Source organism: Periophthalmus magnuspinnatus, chromosome 22 (assembly GCF_009829125.3).
Source record: "Periophthalmus magnuspinnatus isolate fPerMag1 chromosome 22, fPerMag1.2.pri, whole genome shotgun sequence".
Lineage (NCBI taxonomy): Eukaryota > Metazoa > Chordata > Actinopteri > Gobiiformes > Gobiidae > Periophthalmus > Periophthalmus magnuspinnatus.
In genome coordinates this window covers 12,553,975-12,570,657 of record NC_047147.1, presented here as the reverse complement: position 1 = coordinate 12,570,657, position 16,683 = coordinate 12,553,975, and the positions used below count along the sequence as shown (strand labels likewise).

General features: G+C 40.9%; 1 protein-coding gene across 6 annotated transcripts in view; it reads left to right on the top strand.

Annotated features, from left to right (window-relative positions):
• Positions 1–16,683, top strand: part of LOC117390451 (apoptosis-stimulating of p53 protein 1-like) — a 37,382-nt gene that overhangs the window by 15,344 nt on the left and 5,355 nt on the right. For 2 of the 6 annotated variants that reach the window (XM_033988192.2, XM_033988190.2), the window contains exons 5-17: positions 8,192–8,287; positions 10,411–10,467; positions 10,557–10,677; positions 11,010–11,089; positions 11,168–11,338; positions 12,259–12,399; positions 12,475–12,670; positions 12,905–13,012; positions 15,326–15,393; positions 15,485–15,680; positions 15,766–15,969; positions 16,043–16,246; positions 16,393–16,543. In XM_033988192.2, the coding sequence (XP_033844083.1) occupies positions 8,192–8,287; positions 10,411–10,467; positions 10,557–10,677; positions 11,010–11,089; positions 11,168–11,338; positions 12,259–12,399; positions 12,475–12,670; positions 12,905–13,012; positions 15,326–15,393; positions 15,485–15,680; positions 15,766–15,969; positions 16,043–16,246; positions 16,393–16,543 (1,793 nt within the window). Of the gene's footprint in view, positions 1–238; positions 442–4,327; positions 4,549–8,191; positions 8,288–10,410; positions 10,468–10,556; positions 10,678–11,009; positions 11,090–11,167; positions 11,339–12,258; positions 12,400–12,474; positions 12,671–12,904; positions 13,013–15,325; positions 15,394–15,484; positions 15,681–15,765; positions 15,970–16,042; positions 16,247–16,392; positions 16,544–16,683 lie in introns of those variants that run through there. The other 4 variants (XM_055231094.1, XM_033988193.2, XM_055231093.1 and 1 more) reach the window with 4 other exon arrangements.

Sequence of the window (16,683 nt, the reverse complement as noted above, 5' to 3'; positions counted from 1 at the left end):
TAGCTCCCGTGCAAAACAGTCATGAATCATGGTGCTAAAAGGGCAGCTGACTTCATGCTCGCAGATCTATTTATCGCTAAGTGCTATTTTGGAGTACGCTGGCAAACCCCAAAGTTAAGTTGCCTTTTGTGTATGTCGGTTGTGAAGGAAAAAAGGGTGTTCCAGAGCTGGTCAGTTAGTCAGTCTCTACAGTTGACTATGTTGTGTGCATATGTGTGTGTATTGGTCAGTCAGTGAAGGTAGGATTAGCTTGGTCCCATGACATAACCAGGCTAAGAGGATTGTTAGGCAGCCAAATGAACTCCTCCTCCATTTCTTCTCCCCTCACCTCGCGCACTTCTTCACACTTGTACAGTTCTGGCTTGCTAGTTTGTTCCCGTCTTGATTTTGTTTTGGATTATACAAAAGGCAAAGGGACTGTGGTCACATAGAAGTACCAGGGTGAGTTCAAAATCTTTAAACATACCACTTTTTCTTGAACTTGGCAACTTTCTAAATAGCCAAATGTAATTTATAAAAGTGAAAGTATTTATTGTTGACTTAAAAAAAAAAAAAGTACACTTAAATGTTCCATCTACTCATTTCAACCTATTATTGGGCTTTAACATTTTCAGCATGCTGGTACAGTTGGTTAGCCCGGCCATACAATGAAAGCTAGTAGGTCAACATGTGATTTCTGTGCTTGAGAAAAGTGGTCACCGCTCTCATTCAGGGTGTGCCTCCATCTGTCCATTTGTGTTTGAGTTTGGCTAAATGATTTGGTCTGGCGATGTGTCACCCTTCCCTCAGATGTAAGCAAACTGAGGTGTGGCTCTAAAATGAGAAATAACACCCCAAAATGCATTTTCTAAGACAGACTAGCATTTCAATTAGCAAATTAGCTCTAAAATGATTCACATTGTTGCATAAAACCACAGCATACTATAGGCTGTGACAATTAAAGTGTTACCAATTTAGCCCAAGCAACTAGCTTTGTAGGTAAGTGAAAAATGTTTGACAACTGTGGCTAAAAACGTTATTCCTTTACTTTGTTGTTTCAGAAAGTCTCCTAAAGTAACACCTTTTAACAGATAAAGGACAGTTAGGTTAGTCATGAACACCTATACCAGTGTCATGGTTGTTACTAAGCTTTTGTCTTTGCCTTTTACTTTAAAATAAATTGTATATTTAAAATGTACATGCTACATTTATCAATGGCACACTTGTATTTATTGTTTTTATTATTTTTATTATTTTCACGGCACATTTGTCTTTTGCTAGCATTAGTTTTTGGAAACTTTTGGGTTTATTCCATCACTTTAACACCATTCTCTCTGTAAGAAGCCCCACTCTCATCAGATCCTCAGCGGGACTGTCACACGGGGAGCTAGTGCGGCCTTCATGTTAACATAAATCTGGCGTTGATCCCTCGGTGTGTAACCTTACTCCCTCCAGCTGTGAGCCAGAGAGGCAGAGGTATATATTAAGATGTCAGGTGTGGCCTTTTCACAAAGCACATGAGCCTATGGTGTTGATGCAGATTAAGAGGAAGATTTGTTCAGAATGTCTTTGATTAATATTGGAAACATAGTGTAGCATTTGACGATCATAGGCTTAAACGACATGCTGTGATGATTTGTGAATTTGTATTAGTCGACTTTCAGCTGCTATTGATTTTAATGATGACAAGCGGTCTATTTTTATCATTCACTCATTACTCACCATCAGGGTTTAGCAAGTATGCAATTCCAGGTTTGTTGACTACACATATTATCAGTGAGTCGTGTCCCTTGATCATATTTAGTCAGTTTTGTTTACTTTCACTTTCCGTATCAAATAAAGAGTTTCAGCTTTATCTTTACACAGTAACAGTATGAATGTGTTAGGTCATAGTTCTTTATGTTCTGCTGTTGCATCCTGCCTTTCTTTTTCGGTAGGTGTTAACTTGTCCTATATGCAGTGACATTGGTGGTGGACATTTAATGACAAGACAAGCCCTGTGCACCTGGTTCATAGTGGTGTCCTCAGTTCTGGCCCCCTGCTGTGTGAGTGGAGGGGCTCTGATAACAAAGGCTTCCTCGCGGCTCTGCTCCGGTTGGTTTGGAAGAATGTCTGTGGGCTGTTATTGTAGATTAGGAGCAATATTTTCATTGGGGGTGTACAGCAGATGGGAAGGGATGGGATTCATTACTGCCCTGATCAGAACTGTGTGTGTATGTAACATTTGTGTGCATTTGTGTGCATACCTCTGAGGGCACAGCACACAGTGGGGAAATGTAATACGTGCAGACTGAGAAGGTTAAACGTCCTCATGTGCTTCAGATTATATGAACACACATATGAAGGACAGCATTGGCAACATGAGACTGAGCACACAGGCCAGTTTCTCACAATGATCCATGATGTGGGTTCGAAGTAACTTTTATATCACACTTTTCATATATTCATTTCATATTCATATTATTTGAGCTCAGCAGATCTTCCTCCACAGAATCTGTTGGTTCTGAGTAAACACACAGTATTTTCAGATGGCGGCTGTCCCAGAGAGACAGTGCGAAGAGGCAGTTCTTGACAGAAGTGAGCAGCTCACACTGACAGGATTCTTGTAACCAGTATTGTTGTATGTACAAAAAGAAACAGGCTGGTTCATGATATTACATTCAACACTTTATATTAAATACTTAGTGTAATAGCCCTTTTACTCTTTGAAGCTCATTATTGCAGTTCTGTGTACAGTTGTGATTTGGCTTGAATTATGGACCCAATTATGGATCCTTTTTTAATCACATTCAGTACTCTAGCTTAAGAGACAAGACTTTGGTTTGATTAATTTACAGTATACAGTAATGTTACCACTAGATGTTAGATATTTGCATTATGTGAGTGTTGTAAAAAACAAAAAGTAAACCAGTTGTACATACAAATTATCACGTGCCATCTAGTATGAACTTTTTGGCCCTTTGTACAAAACTATGTAACCAGTGATGAACGATAGATATCCATGCAGTCTTATTAGCATGAGCAGAAGTTTGAGACTTCACAGAAAGTCTGTTCACACACTGTATATTATCAGTGTGTGCTGCGTCAATATCCGTCTGACACTTGTGCTGACTGATACCACATTGACTTTATCTGTGTTTTTCCGTTCAGAAGCCTTGACCTAGAACAGAAGTAGAGCTGCAGGTAGAGCTCACTGAATACAGTACAGTTACAGTAAATACATTTGAGTGAAACGGACGTGTGTCTGTCTCCCAGGCTCTGTAGCACATGTTAGGCTTTTCCCTGCTCAGGGCTCATGGCATATGGGACTGTTAAATGATGATGGCATCACTCTTACCTTGGCTACTTGAACCCACTGATATCATTTAACAGAAAACATATAAAAACCGGTAAAAATCTGCCAATACTACACCAAGTCCAGCTCAGGATCTGGAGACGGGTCCCCAGGTGCTACACTGTGGCGCCCACTGCTCCTGACAGGTTGCCCTAGTGGCATTGAAGGATGGGTTCAGTGCAGAGGACAAATTTCCCAACGGAGACGGTAAAGTGTATGTTAACCTTAGTGTGTCCCCTATATGTTATTAATTAATGAGAAGGTTCAGACAAACTCCCTATTTCTCCTGCTTGTGTTCCAAGCTACAACGATGTTACACTTAACAGTCTCATAGTTTTCTGTGGTATAGATTCTAAGTTACCAGAGTGGAAGACATGCTATCGGATCAGTGCCCCCCAGTGTTGCAGCCCATTAATCTGCCTGCATCATCACCGCGTCATCATCCTCCCCATAACACTCATCTGGGGGAGAGAGAGGGACTGTGATTGAGAAGGACTCGTGCCCCATCCGTCGTGCTTTGGTGCAGTGATTTCCCTTCTGAGAGAAAGTGGGAGAAAGAGAGGGGCGGGTGGGGGTGGGGGGGTGGCACCACAGCTGATGTCGCTGCAGCAAAACGCCAGCTGCAGCAGGATGAGATAATTCATAGTGTGCACAGGGGGAGAGATGGCGCATGAATGATTGACAGTAGATCAAATCTGTCATGTAGGAATAGGTAAAACATATTGGTGTGTGTGGTGGAATCGTACCTTCACAGTCACAGTTCCTCACAGTTTGTTTCCCTGGGCTGTAATTGGATGCAGTGCCCCATTATGGACTCTCCTCCGCTGTGTTCACACGTCATTTGAAAGCACACCAATAACAGGCAGTTTGTACCAGGGAGAGAGGAGCAGAGCGGGGATGCAAGCGTGGGCTGAAAGAGAACAGAAAGCATTAGGAGAGAGAGCGACAGAGAGAGAAAGAGAGAGAGAGAGTGTGTGTATGGGGGGGTGGTTGTGGTGGGAGGTGCCGTGAATCATACACCACCGGATGGACGACACGGAAAGTTGTGATAAGGATCGCTCCCGTTTTACCACTTTGAATTCACTATTTTTTAATCAAATCTTCAGTGCCGGCTAGTTTTAAGCTATTCAAAGATGGAGTGGAATGAGGTAGATCTGGTGCAGGAGTTTACTGTTGAAGGACAATGCAGCAAAATTAAAGTGCGCTCCTGCAGGATCACATGGGAGAGCCTGCAGGTAAATACAAGGGGGGCATGGCGGGAAGCTAATAGGAAACTGCATGATAACGTTAGCCTGGGTAATTAGCATGAGCAGCCAAGTGTGTTACAGCGAGTGAGTGGCCAGTGAATTGTTAACTTTTCTGTTAAGGCAGCATTTTGGCTCCTCCTGAACCAGCATTACATTGATTACAGGTTAACTTATCTGTTCAGCCCTGTTGACATCACATAACACACCACACATAGTTGCGGCAGTGACATTTTTAGACAAGGTGAGTGATGGACAGAAGAATGGATGTGGGATTGTCTGTGAGCGCTGCCCGTGGGTGGCAGAAAGATGAAAAATTAAGACCGTTGTCATAGCAATTAACAATTTTAAACTAGATTCTGTTTTTTAAATAGTGAAAAGTCCACAAAACGTTGCTTGTAACCCATGAATAAGTTATGTTAGAGTATATAAGAGCCTGCATGTCTTTGTTGTGATATCTCCAAGAATTTAACTTCCTACATCCAAAGACAAACTGCTTAAAGGTGCATAACTTTTCTCTGTACTTTTCCTACAATGTTCCACAGTATGGCCTTAAACTTAATTGCTAAAAATCCTTGAAACACCTACATAGAGTGAGGTCACCTCTCCACAGAACTGACTCATAACTTGCCCCGGTGACATCATTGGCATTTACTGCCATTCTGTCATTCCAAGCAAAGCAATAATCTCCATGGACACAAGCAGGTAACCATAAAAGTTACACAGTGCTAAAATGTCCATAAGAGTAACAATTAGAGTGTTGTATTGTAAGTATTTTTATGCCATGAACAGTGCAGTCGTGTTTACAAAGCACCAGCATGATTCAGTGATGACCCGGGCACAGTAGTGCACCTCTGGAACATTCGTGTATCAGTAAGAGGGCTATCTGTAGACTGCACATCAAAGCCAGGAGGATCTGCTCGGGTTAACAGGTCAGCAGTTAGCTAATCACATATGGCACCAGTGACTGCAAAACACTGTAATGTGCGTAATGGTCAGGAGAAATATGATTTAAAGAAATGTACCTGTCTGCAAAATGTTCTGGCAGATTTTAGTAACTCATCTTGACAAAATGATGCTTCTTGTAACACAATTTAGATGTAATGTTATTAATGTTTGATGTAGACATTTAGGTTGCTAATTCTGCACAGTTAGAGCCCTGCAGTTCTTGGCTACTCATAGAGATGGTGGGTTTTATTCTTTCCACTAAGTTTATATCTTAAGGACTGCTATAGCCCCTAGGCTCTGTTCTGGGTAATGGAGTTTTTGATCCTCTTCTTCTGGAGTCACGGCAGCAGAGGGTCCGCAGAGATACGGGGAGAATTTTAGGGGACATTTAAGATCTTAAAGAGGCTATGGCCATTCAGTAAAAGACCATTTTCTTACTGTAGAAAATGTGACTTTTAAATCAGACTCTTAAAAGTTTTAGCAGCTAACTTTGTTTTTCCCCAGGGCAACATGTTGGGACTAGTGTGTGCCATTTAAAATGTATACACATGTTTCATTTGTGATAATAGTAACATTTTTATCATTAACCTCCAACTTTTAAATACATGCAAAAGGATAATTCATTTAACCATTTAAAAATTCATACCATGGAATTCTGGATGGTTTATTACTCAGTCCTATTGAAAAGTACTGTGTGTAGAATAGTCGCTCCCAAGCTTTTCACACAAGATCCCAACTAAGAAAGTAATTACCTTTCCAAGTATCACCGGATTTAAACCAGGTCTATAACAGCACTATTCGAGGTCAATTATAGCTAAACCAGGTCTAAAATAGAACTACACCAGTGTCACATTATTTCTAACCAAGAAATTGCCAAAATAGAATTTAAATTAGGAAAACAAAGAGCTGTCCACATACCACCTGCCTCACAGTTTGAGAATCACGGGTATAGTGCATTTAACTTAAAGAGGAATTACCTATTTTTCTCCTATGAATTAGTAAATTATGTTCCTCCGTGAAGTGTATTGCGAAGACATAACTTTGTGACAAATATTAGACCTGCATACTATTGTGACCTAATCATACAACGTTTTATAGATTGCAAACAGCCATGTGAGTCACTATATGATGCTTTTCGATGAGAGCTGGTTTGTCTGTCCTTTGGTGGTCCACGTTGCTTCACTTCTCCATCTGAAAAAGGTGTTTTTAAAGCTTTGCTAGTGGTCCAAACATGTGCATGTGAATACTAGTGATGTATCAAAGGGTTTGTGAAAGTTTGGCAGTTTTAACATATTTCCCCTTTTGTAATTTGAAAATCAGTGTTATCCCAGCTGTAATTGTATCTAACCTAAACCTTAAATATTTCTCTTAACTCTTGTGGTTCTTACTAAGTACACCTCTCAAAAGCTTGTCTCACTGGGTCTAATAATATATACACTCAAACCACACCGAGACTAGCTTCATGACGACTCTGACAAGCTGCTTACCTCTGAAGTCACTGAAAGTAGGTTGTTGAGACATTGCATTGTAGAACCAGTTTGGATGCATTTTTACTTTTTCAAAAAATGCAGAAAACGTCTCCACACACAATTGCAGGATGTGTTCAAACTGGAGTCATTTCTTTTCCCACCCCGATCCTCTCCAGTGACACATTTCCGCCATGACGCTTGTAAATCGTAGAAACATATGCCCAGAGACCCAAGTTACCCGTGTGCAGAGTGTAACTTAGATGGACTGGTGAATGTGAGTCAAAAATATATGCACACTGATCAACGCCCTTTGATTTTTCCAGTTGGCGGTGACAGCTGAGGGCAGATGGAGTCCAGGCTATTTCCTCAATCAGATAACTAGAATTCTGCAGCACGTGCAAAAGCCCCCTAGCTATAGCTTCATGACATTACCGCCAAAACCCAAGATGCTCTTTGACCTGCGGCTGTGTGCAGGTGTGGCCTGGTTTTCAACTTTTAGTGTCCATTAGTTCTGTATGCTGTTCCAGTCAGTTGTTCTCAAGTTGCAGTTCTTGTCCCACTGGTTACAAAGTTTTTCATGGTGTTGCAAGGGTGTCTTTGTGTTTTAGTTCCTGATTTACCCTGTCAATTTGAAAACAAAAGTAATCAATCAATGAATTATTTCTACTGCTTAAGTTTTCTGCTAGCAGGTATGCTACCTACTTAGCTCCATGGAGATGTTATTGCTTTGCCTGGAATGTTCCACAGCATGGCATTCAATGTTTCTTTCTAACACTTATTTATTATTTCTTGGGTTTTTATTGCTCAAAGATATACTGAAAAACATGAATTCTTACAAATATGGGGGTTGCGTCTCCACAGAATTGACCTGTAACTTGGGCTGTTGACACCATCTCCATAGAGTTTATTGCTAAAGTCTAAATTTAAAGAAAAAATTCCATAGTTTAGAGCTCATTTGACTTTTTTTCTGTTGAAGATTAGTCCTGGCACAGCCTATTATTTTATATATATTCTAAAAAAAACAAACAAAAAACAACAACAACAACAGACAAACAAACAAAACACAAGTTATGAATAATTGCAATTAATGAATACAAAATTGTGCCTGATGTTACGTTTATGTCATCACAGCTGTTCTAGAAGACACTTGTGAACCACAAATCGTACAGTGCAGTGCAGTACAGTGTAATAAAGATGTATTTTCTGTGTGTTTGTAGGTTCCCCGTGTGGAGCTGACCCTCTCTGAGCTCCAGGAAATGGCCACGAGGCAACAACAGCAAATCGAAGCTCAGCAGCAGATGTTGGTCGCCAAGGTAACTTTCCAGAGTATGTCAGGTGGACTGGCTGTCAGTGAGGGGAAGGTTATCTGCATTAGAGAGAAAAGGTCTTACCCAATAGGAATGTGCGTATGGGTCATTGGTGCTTCCATGGAAACAAGAGGTCAGAGGTCGAGAACAGACAGGATGGGACGGCTCCATTGGGTAGACCACATCCACATTCTGTGTTTGTGTAACAGTGAACTTATAGGAAATGACCCCCCCCCCCCCCCCCCCTCACTCACAGGAAATAATGTCAGTAGTTACAGCTGTTGAGAACTTTTCTTGTTACGTATTGTGGATATAGTTACTAGGTTTATTCTAACTAATCCAGCTATAGCCTAATACATATATACAACAATACTGTCTGATCTTGTAAAAAAAAGTACTTTTATTTAGGGGGCTGCACCACCTGCTTGTCTCTATGAAGATGTTATTGCTTTTTCTAGAATGTTCCTTTGTAGGGCATTAAACTACTCTATTTTGAGACATGCGGGTTACTCTACCAAGCCAAGTGTCACACAGAGCCCGGTCACTGTTTTTCAAAGTATCTTTGTGCAGTAAAAACTTCTGTACTGATATAAATGTTAGATGGATACTAGAAATTGTATACTATGGAACATTCTTGGCAAAGCTATAACGTCTCCATGAAGACAAGCAGATGGTACACATTCAGCCAGAAAAGTCCCTTAAAGACCATTTAGTTGTAGTCGTAGTAGTAGTAGTAGTTCCTGTCCATGCCTCTTATGATACATTTCTTGTGTTCCCATCATAAAAAATGAATCAAATCTCTCTGACAACACTCCAAGGTCTCTAAACTTATCTGCTCAGCACTTTAAAAAGCCAATATTTCTCTGTTAAAATTATTTTCCCTTTCCCGTAAGTGCTTCCCTCTCCGTGTCTCCAGCCTCCATGACGATGCAGTTTTCACCCGCTTACTATTACTGCATATCCTTGATTAAACACATCCATCTTGTATTATTGCCAGTGCGCTTCTAAACCTACGGAGGCCATCTACATCATAGTAAAACAAGCTAGCATTACATAACTTGTTATTAGCGTTTAGGTGACCGCCGTGACTGATGGTGCAGCTTGCCAACATTCCCGCCCTGCTCCAAAGCGTGTGTGTGGGATAGTGGCAGGTCAGCTCTACTACGTGCCAGAGGTGTAAACTGCAAAGATCAGCATCGCACATAGCTTTTTCCTGTCCGTTTCCTCTCCTCTGTTTGGTTTATAATGTGTGTGTGGCTGAATAAATAGTTCAGAATCGCCTGGTGAAAACAGTAGCTTGATGTTGTTATTAGTGATAGCTTTTTTATTCAATTATATGACAAATATATCTATAATCATTCTCTATAAACTTTGTCTTCAGTTATCGGGACTAAGAAAGTTTTAAATGTCAACATGATGGATACGGACCCCACAGAATACAATAAAAGTGCGTGTATACCTGAAAGGCTTTGACAGCGAAGTGGCAGCTGAAGATTTATGGCTCAAAACAATCTCTCGTCTGCTTTTCACTAGATATTCCTGTCTGCCATATGCTGCGGAAAAACAAATTTATTCTAAAGTTATCTTGTGGTGCTTGCGAATTCTTTGTATAATTGATTTTTTGAAACAATATGTGAAGTTTTGCTTGTAGAAATTGATTCAGTGTGGAGAAACGTTTTTGTAATTGAAAATACAAAGCAAAAGGAAAGGGGTAGTAACAGCTGAAGGAGTATGCAAAATAAATCTTATTATGTAAAACGTTTTACACAGAATATGCCGCCATTAACAAAGCTTGCATGATTCCATGGAAATAAAAAGTTAAAACCATAATTTGGAACATTCTCCATGGAGATAGATGGGTTTTATGGCAATACTGTCTAATATTATTGCCAAAGGAATAACATTTCCACTGAAGTCCCCAAGCCAAATTAAAGTCAGCTTTGTGGAGATTCTAGCCAGCTACATTTTTCAGAGCAATAAACTATTTGCCTATAATAAACTAAAATAAAAACATTGTACAAGAAAAAACAAGAAATGGTGATTTTGATCGTTTGAACAGTCATATTCAGTTTAAATCAAATTGATTTGGGATTGTGTTATGCTATGCTGCTGTTTATTATATTTTGCAGGAGCAGAGGCTGAGGTATCTGCAGCAGGGAGGTCGTGGCAGCCAGGCTCAGTCTCAGGTGTGGTCCAGATGTCTTCTGTGAATCAAATTTAACCAAATAAGACATGCACGGAAATATTAAATGTATATTGTATTTTACCACTGTAGTCTGAAGCGGAGAAGCTGCAGAGGTTAAAGGAACGCGTGGAAACTCAGGAGGCAAAACTTAAGAAAATTCGAGCCATGAGAGGCCAAGTAGACTACAGCAAATTGATCAACGGAAACCTATGTAAGTCTATACTGCTGAAATAATACACTATCTATGGGTTTCAGAGAGATGGAAATTAGCACCTTTGCCTAACAATGTACTGTAAAACAAAATATTGTGTCTTTTGAATGAGAAAATCCTCAAAATGTTGCATATAACAGGAAGCTGAAACCCATAAATCAACAACGTATTTTTGTGAATTTGACCCAAACATTAATATGCTTAGACTGCTACATAAATCCCTTCTTTGCTTTATGGTGGTTATGGTTTAATTATGATGAAGTAAGGGAGTTATAATAGATGGCTTGCTTCAATTTCACATTTTGCTGAGTAATTTCTCGCCTTTCCCTCAGCGGCAGAGATTGAGCACGTTAGCAATCTCTTTCAAGAAAAACAGGCCGAGCTGCAGACAGCTGTGATCCGGGTCGACCAGGTATCATCCCACACAGAGCATGAATAAAAGAATCAATATTAACTTTATATATTTTACATTTTGGCTTATTATTTTTAGCTGACACAGCAGTTGGAGGATTTGAGAAGAGGTCGTCTGCAGCTGCATTCACTGGGGCCGCAGCAGGGAACACCCACGGGACCCCAGGGTGCACACATCACCGGACAGAAAGGGTCACCTCTGTCCGGGCCCGCAGCCATCGAGCTGAGAAAACTCTACCAGGAATTACAGGTACATTCATCATCACAGAAATCCTACTCAAAATGTGCAATGTCAGTTCATAATATAACAATACTTCACTAGTGTATATATAAACATAAGCAATTATTGAGTAGACACATATTGTTACGACAACTTTGTTAGCTACTACAAGTTGTTCTACTATTAACCATATTTTAGTGACACACTTTCAAATGCCTACAATAACGCTACTACAGTGAGAACAATGAAAAATTCTGCTACCTGTACTACTGTGAAAGGAATTATCTTCTTTAAAGACAAAATAAATATGAACGCTTGACACTGTCTTTGTGTATCTGCTATTGGCTCTATGCACAACAGCACCTGGCAGCCTTACTGTTAGCATCACTATTTCCTGTCCAGTTAAATCTTGATGCGTTTTTTTTGCTGATTTACACTAAAACGAATAAATAATTAACTGAAGAGAAGTCAGTGGACAAGAGCTGCGTGTGGATGTCATTGACAACATCTTAAAAACGACATAAATAACATGAACTGTGTTTAGAAAGAGAGATGTTTGTGTCTTAATGCTAATGCTAATGCTAGTTTTTAGGCAGAATAAATATTAAAACAACATCACAAACTAAAGTAATCTACATAATCTACATAAAAACAATCGGGTATTCTTTCATTTTAAATTTAAAGGTTGTTTATTTTATATTTTATGCTTTTAATAAAAGTTAGGACTCGCTTTGAGACAAAATGAGCTAGCTAGTGTTCTGCTGTGCACAGAGCCTATTGTATTTTTAATGTGCTTATAAATATAGAAAAATAATAACTGTTCCTAATATTATGACTTTGTTTACACATTTGGTAACACATCGATATTTTGTATATCTATTAATTGCCTTTAAAATACTGTGAAAATTAGTTGTTTTAGTAAGCTGGACATGATATTTTTTCTTTACCAGGCACGAAACCGCCATAACCTGGAGCAGAACAGCAAATTAGCTCAAAACAAGGAACTTCTGAACAAGAGAAACACCCAGGTGACAATGATGGACCAGCGCATCGGAGATCTGCGAGATCGACTGCACAAGAAGAAGGCCGAGGTACACCCCCTGTCTCCTATCAGAGCATAATCAGCTGTATAACTTTTATTTATCTCATTATTTAACTTATTCTAGTTAAGCCGTCTGAACGGAGGAGGGGTCACAACTCCACCAACTTCTTCTCACTCGGGGGGCAGTGTTTCGGGACGGGTGGCAGCTGTGTGCCCCTACATCCAGGTCCCATCTGAGAACAGACAAGACAAGAGCTACCCACTGCCCATTGACCCACCCACCAAGCCCACCCCTCTCAGCCATATCCGCTCTCTATCAGGTTAGCACAACTATTATAAAAATTACACTTACTATTTTGATAAATATGATTCTAATGGTTATCTCTGGATTTGTCACCCTGCTTTTACCCTTAAATGTTGTTTTTTGTTCTTTATCCCATTTTTGTAAATTACTTGTGACATCATTGCTGGGTAACCGTGATGATGTGTTCTGTCCCGGTTGGTCCCCTACTTTTGTCTTTGTTGTTGCTCTTGAACTTGGCGCACCCAATCAGAGGAGGACAGGAGTGCCGTCAAGAAGCCTCCCAGCCAATGGAAAGTGTCCGATTTGGACCTGGTCATCGGTGTGCCCCCAGAGACATGGGAGGGTGACAGTATCAACAGTGAGTGCATAAGTGGTGACAGTGAAGCCACATTCACAAGGGATGGTCGTGACAAATAAGATGCTCGCACCCACTTCCATGTCCAGTATCTGCACCTGTATCTGTCTGTTTTGGCTGACGTCAGGGCCTGAGATAGGGTTTTTTGGAGCCAGATTAACATTTAGATTTTATCACAATTCATATCAAAGTTGTCTTCTTCTAAAAGTTCATAGGTCATTTCAATTGGTCACTGTCACACACCCATGGCAGTGCAGAGGCTGACCAATAGAAGTGTTTGAGCATAGCGCTGCATTGAAGTAAAAATTATGATATGACGATTTTTAACAAATTTCCGTATTATCACTGGAATGAAATGACAATTAGATTTTTATCGCCATATATCGCCCAGCCTGGCCTGAAAAAAAGTGAAAAACTTTTAATAACAGTATTGAGGAAGAGATGGTTAGGACTCGGGACAGTATTAGATCAGTTGTATGAAATTGACCTCTTAATGCAGAGAGCAGGATGTAAAGGCCCAAACATGACACTGGACACTCAGCAGCTGTGCGGGGTTAACAAAACAAAGTCTAAAGAAATATGGTCAGATCCCATACTGGGCTAAGGTACATATGAAACAGATTTACTTCAGTGATTCCAAAGTCTTAGAAAATAAATTACTTCCTTCCCAAAGTCAGATATGCCTGGGTTCATCCTAACATATCCCTTCTTTGCCAAAATACTTAAAAAAAATAAATACTGTTATTTTGATTCATTTTTCACAGGTCCTAGTTCAAATCCATTGAAATGAGAAGTAAAATATATTGGTCTTCTCAAAGTTTACCTACTGGAATGTCTCGAGTCTTTGCTGGAGTGGACCTTTGTGTTACAAAATACCAGAGCAAATGCCACTGCTCTGTTTATGGCCACTGCTTATGTAATGTGGAAAATACAATATAACTCATGCCAGAGGAGTGCGGTCTACACGGGCACTAAGTGAATGAGAGGAAGTGAGAGGTACACAGACTAGCGCCATAACTACATACACTGTGTATTCTGGGACTGACTGATAGCTGCTGTCGCACTCACTGGAGAGATTAAAGCTCTCCACAAAATGCCAGCGCTGAGTGTCTATTATTGTGGGTGAATACCATCCGAGGGACATGGTCCAAAATATTTACATAGGAGTGGAAAAATACCAGCAGTTGGTTTAGGTTTGACATACCACTATGGTGTCTGTCCATTCTGTACCTTCAGAGCAGAAGGCCAGGGTGACTTTACCTGGTCCAGACCTAACCCACAGACTCAGCCCTGGTTTAGAAGTGTCTGTCTATTTCCTGTGGTGGTGACTGCAGTGGTCCACAGGACCAGCTTAGGACTGCCTGCTTTACTGGTTAATCAGTATTAGTCTGTAGCTACAACATTGACATAACAGTCTAACAGAGGTCCACTAAAGTCAATGTGCACATGGGCAGTAATCGGACTCTCTCCCATAATTTTCTATGTTATTTTGTGTAATCACAACCACACTGGTGCAAAGTAAATAGATGGTGACCATGGTGGTAGGTACCTCGCATTAACAATGCCGCTGGTTTGACTCCCGGACCGTTGGGTCCTCTCTTTATGGAACACCTCCAAAACACACAATGTGAAATTTAGGGGGGCTTCAGTTAAATCGATTTGAATTTGGGTTAAAGACATTATGCAGAAATGTATAATAATAGTAAAACAGGTTTAGTTACAATTAGTATCTATGTCAATTTTACTGTCAACATAGTTTTCCACGCTCCACCCAAACAGTAATGATGTTATTTAGTGCATATTTAGAGCATTAACCCAGGCTGGTGACCTTGGCTATAACAGACAGTGGACAGTGAGACCAGACTAGAGGCTGACCAGTCCTCTCACCTTCATTATATAACAGATAAACACTGGGTCAGACCGCCTCTTTCTGGAAGTGTCTTGTTGCTCAGACCGGCTTTGGGCTCAGACAAACATGAGAAGTGCTTTTCTTATTTGTGTGAGCAAATCCTTCAAGTGAATGTGTGAAGGACGCTGTAATCACCACGGAGCATTCAGAGTGGATCTTAATAAGGCACTGTGTTGTTGACTGCTGTTTAAGATGTTGTCAAGTCATGTTGTTGAATGTCTGATTACTACATGCTCTTGTTTTTTGTGTTGAGTATTATCTTTTACGAGACTAACTACTAAATGATAATTATTTTTGCATTTTAACTTCATTCATTACTACAGCGTCATTATCATCATTGTGTTTTTCCTCTGTAATATTTTTTCCTAACTCAACCGTAACACCTAAACCGCCTTTCTTCCCTTTAGCCAATGAAGCATCCTGGCCTAGCATGAGTAAGAGTTTATCTGACTGGAGGAACAACAGTCCTGAGCAGGTATCACATAATTACTACTATGAAAGTTTATTTAAGGTGCTGTATCTCAGCAAGTAGATAATATATAAATCCCATGTTTTTGCTTCCCCAGCCAATTCCCTCTGGCTATGGTACATATCCCAGTGCCACTCACCAGGTGGCGCACCACTCTACCACCAGCTCCCTGCCCCGCTCTGCCCCTGGCACTCTAGGCTGGCCTCGCTCCAGTTCCAATGCCACCCCTTCATCCTCTTCATCATCTTCTGCCCAACAAATTCAACAGCGCATTTCTGTCCCGCCGAGTCAAGGTAATGTCCCAACCAATGTTGACGTGAACAAGGTTTAAATCTGATTTGTGTTAAAGGGGAGTGCTTGATGGTCATTTCTGCTCAGGTTCACTGTCTCCTAAAACAGAGCGGACAGACCACCCTCCGGCAGTGGCAGTGCGTCCCTACGTCCCAGAGCACTCCTCCAGACCCCAGTCACCGCGCAAGGGTCCAGCCACCATGAACAGCAGCTCAATCTACAGCATGTACCTGCACCAGCCACAGGCCAAAAACTATGGCTCTCTCAGTAACAGAGCAGCTGTCAAAGCAGGTAGAGTCTATGTGAGCAAAGCATGCATTGCACAAACAACATAAATACGGCTAACATGTATTTATATTTGCAGTGTATGGAAAACCAATCCTCCCAAACTCCTCTGCCTCGCCGTCCCCAGTCCCGTTTCTCCATGGAGGGTCAAAAGGAGAAGATGTTCCAGATAAAGATGGAGGCAAACCTGGAGGAGTTGAAGGCAGTGATGGACATGTGATCGCTCCTCCCAGTGTGGACAGCATCCCCCGCCCCCTCAGCCCCACCAAACTCACTCCAGTGGGTACGTATTTGAAGCACTCAGCCATAGAAGCGTGAAACTAAGTTAAATGATGTGTGAAGAAGGGGGGACTCAAAGTTCATAGTAATTTATGGTTTCGTCATGCAGTACAAACTTGCAGCATAATACAGTATTTCTCACTTTCACAGCCCACTCCCAGCTTAGATACCAGAGTGATGCAGACCTGGAGGTTCTTCGCCGTCGCCTTAGCAACGCCCCACGACCCCTGAAGAAACGCAGCTCAATTACAGAACCAGAGGGGCCACAGGGGCCGAACATTCAGAAACTACTTTACCAAAGGTCAGAGGTGTACTCTAATTAAAGCACGGCAAACAACTATAAGGCTTAACGGCCCGGTATTTAAAACTGTATTTATTATTTTGCATTCTGAAGTTTTCAACTTCTGATAAGCTCTAAAATCACTATCCATATCTTTACAT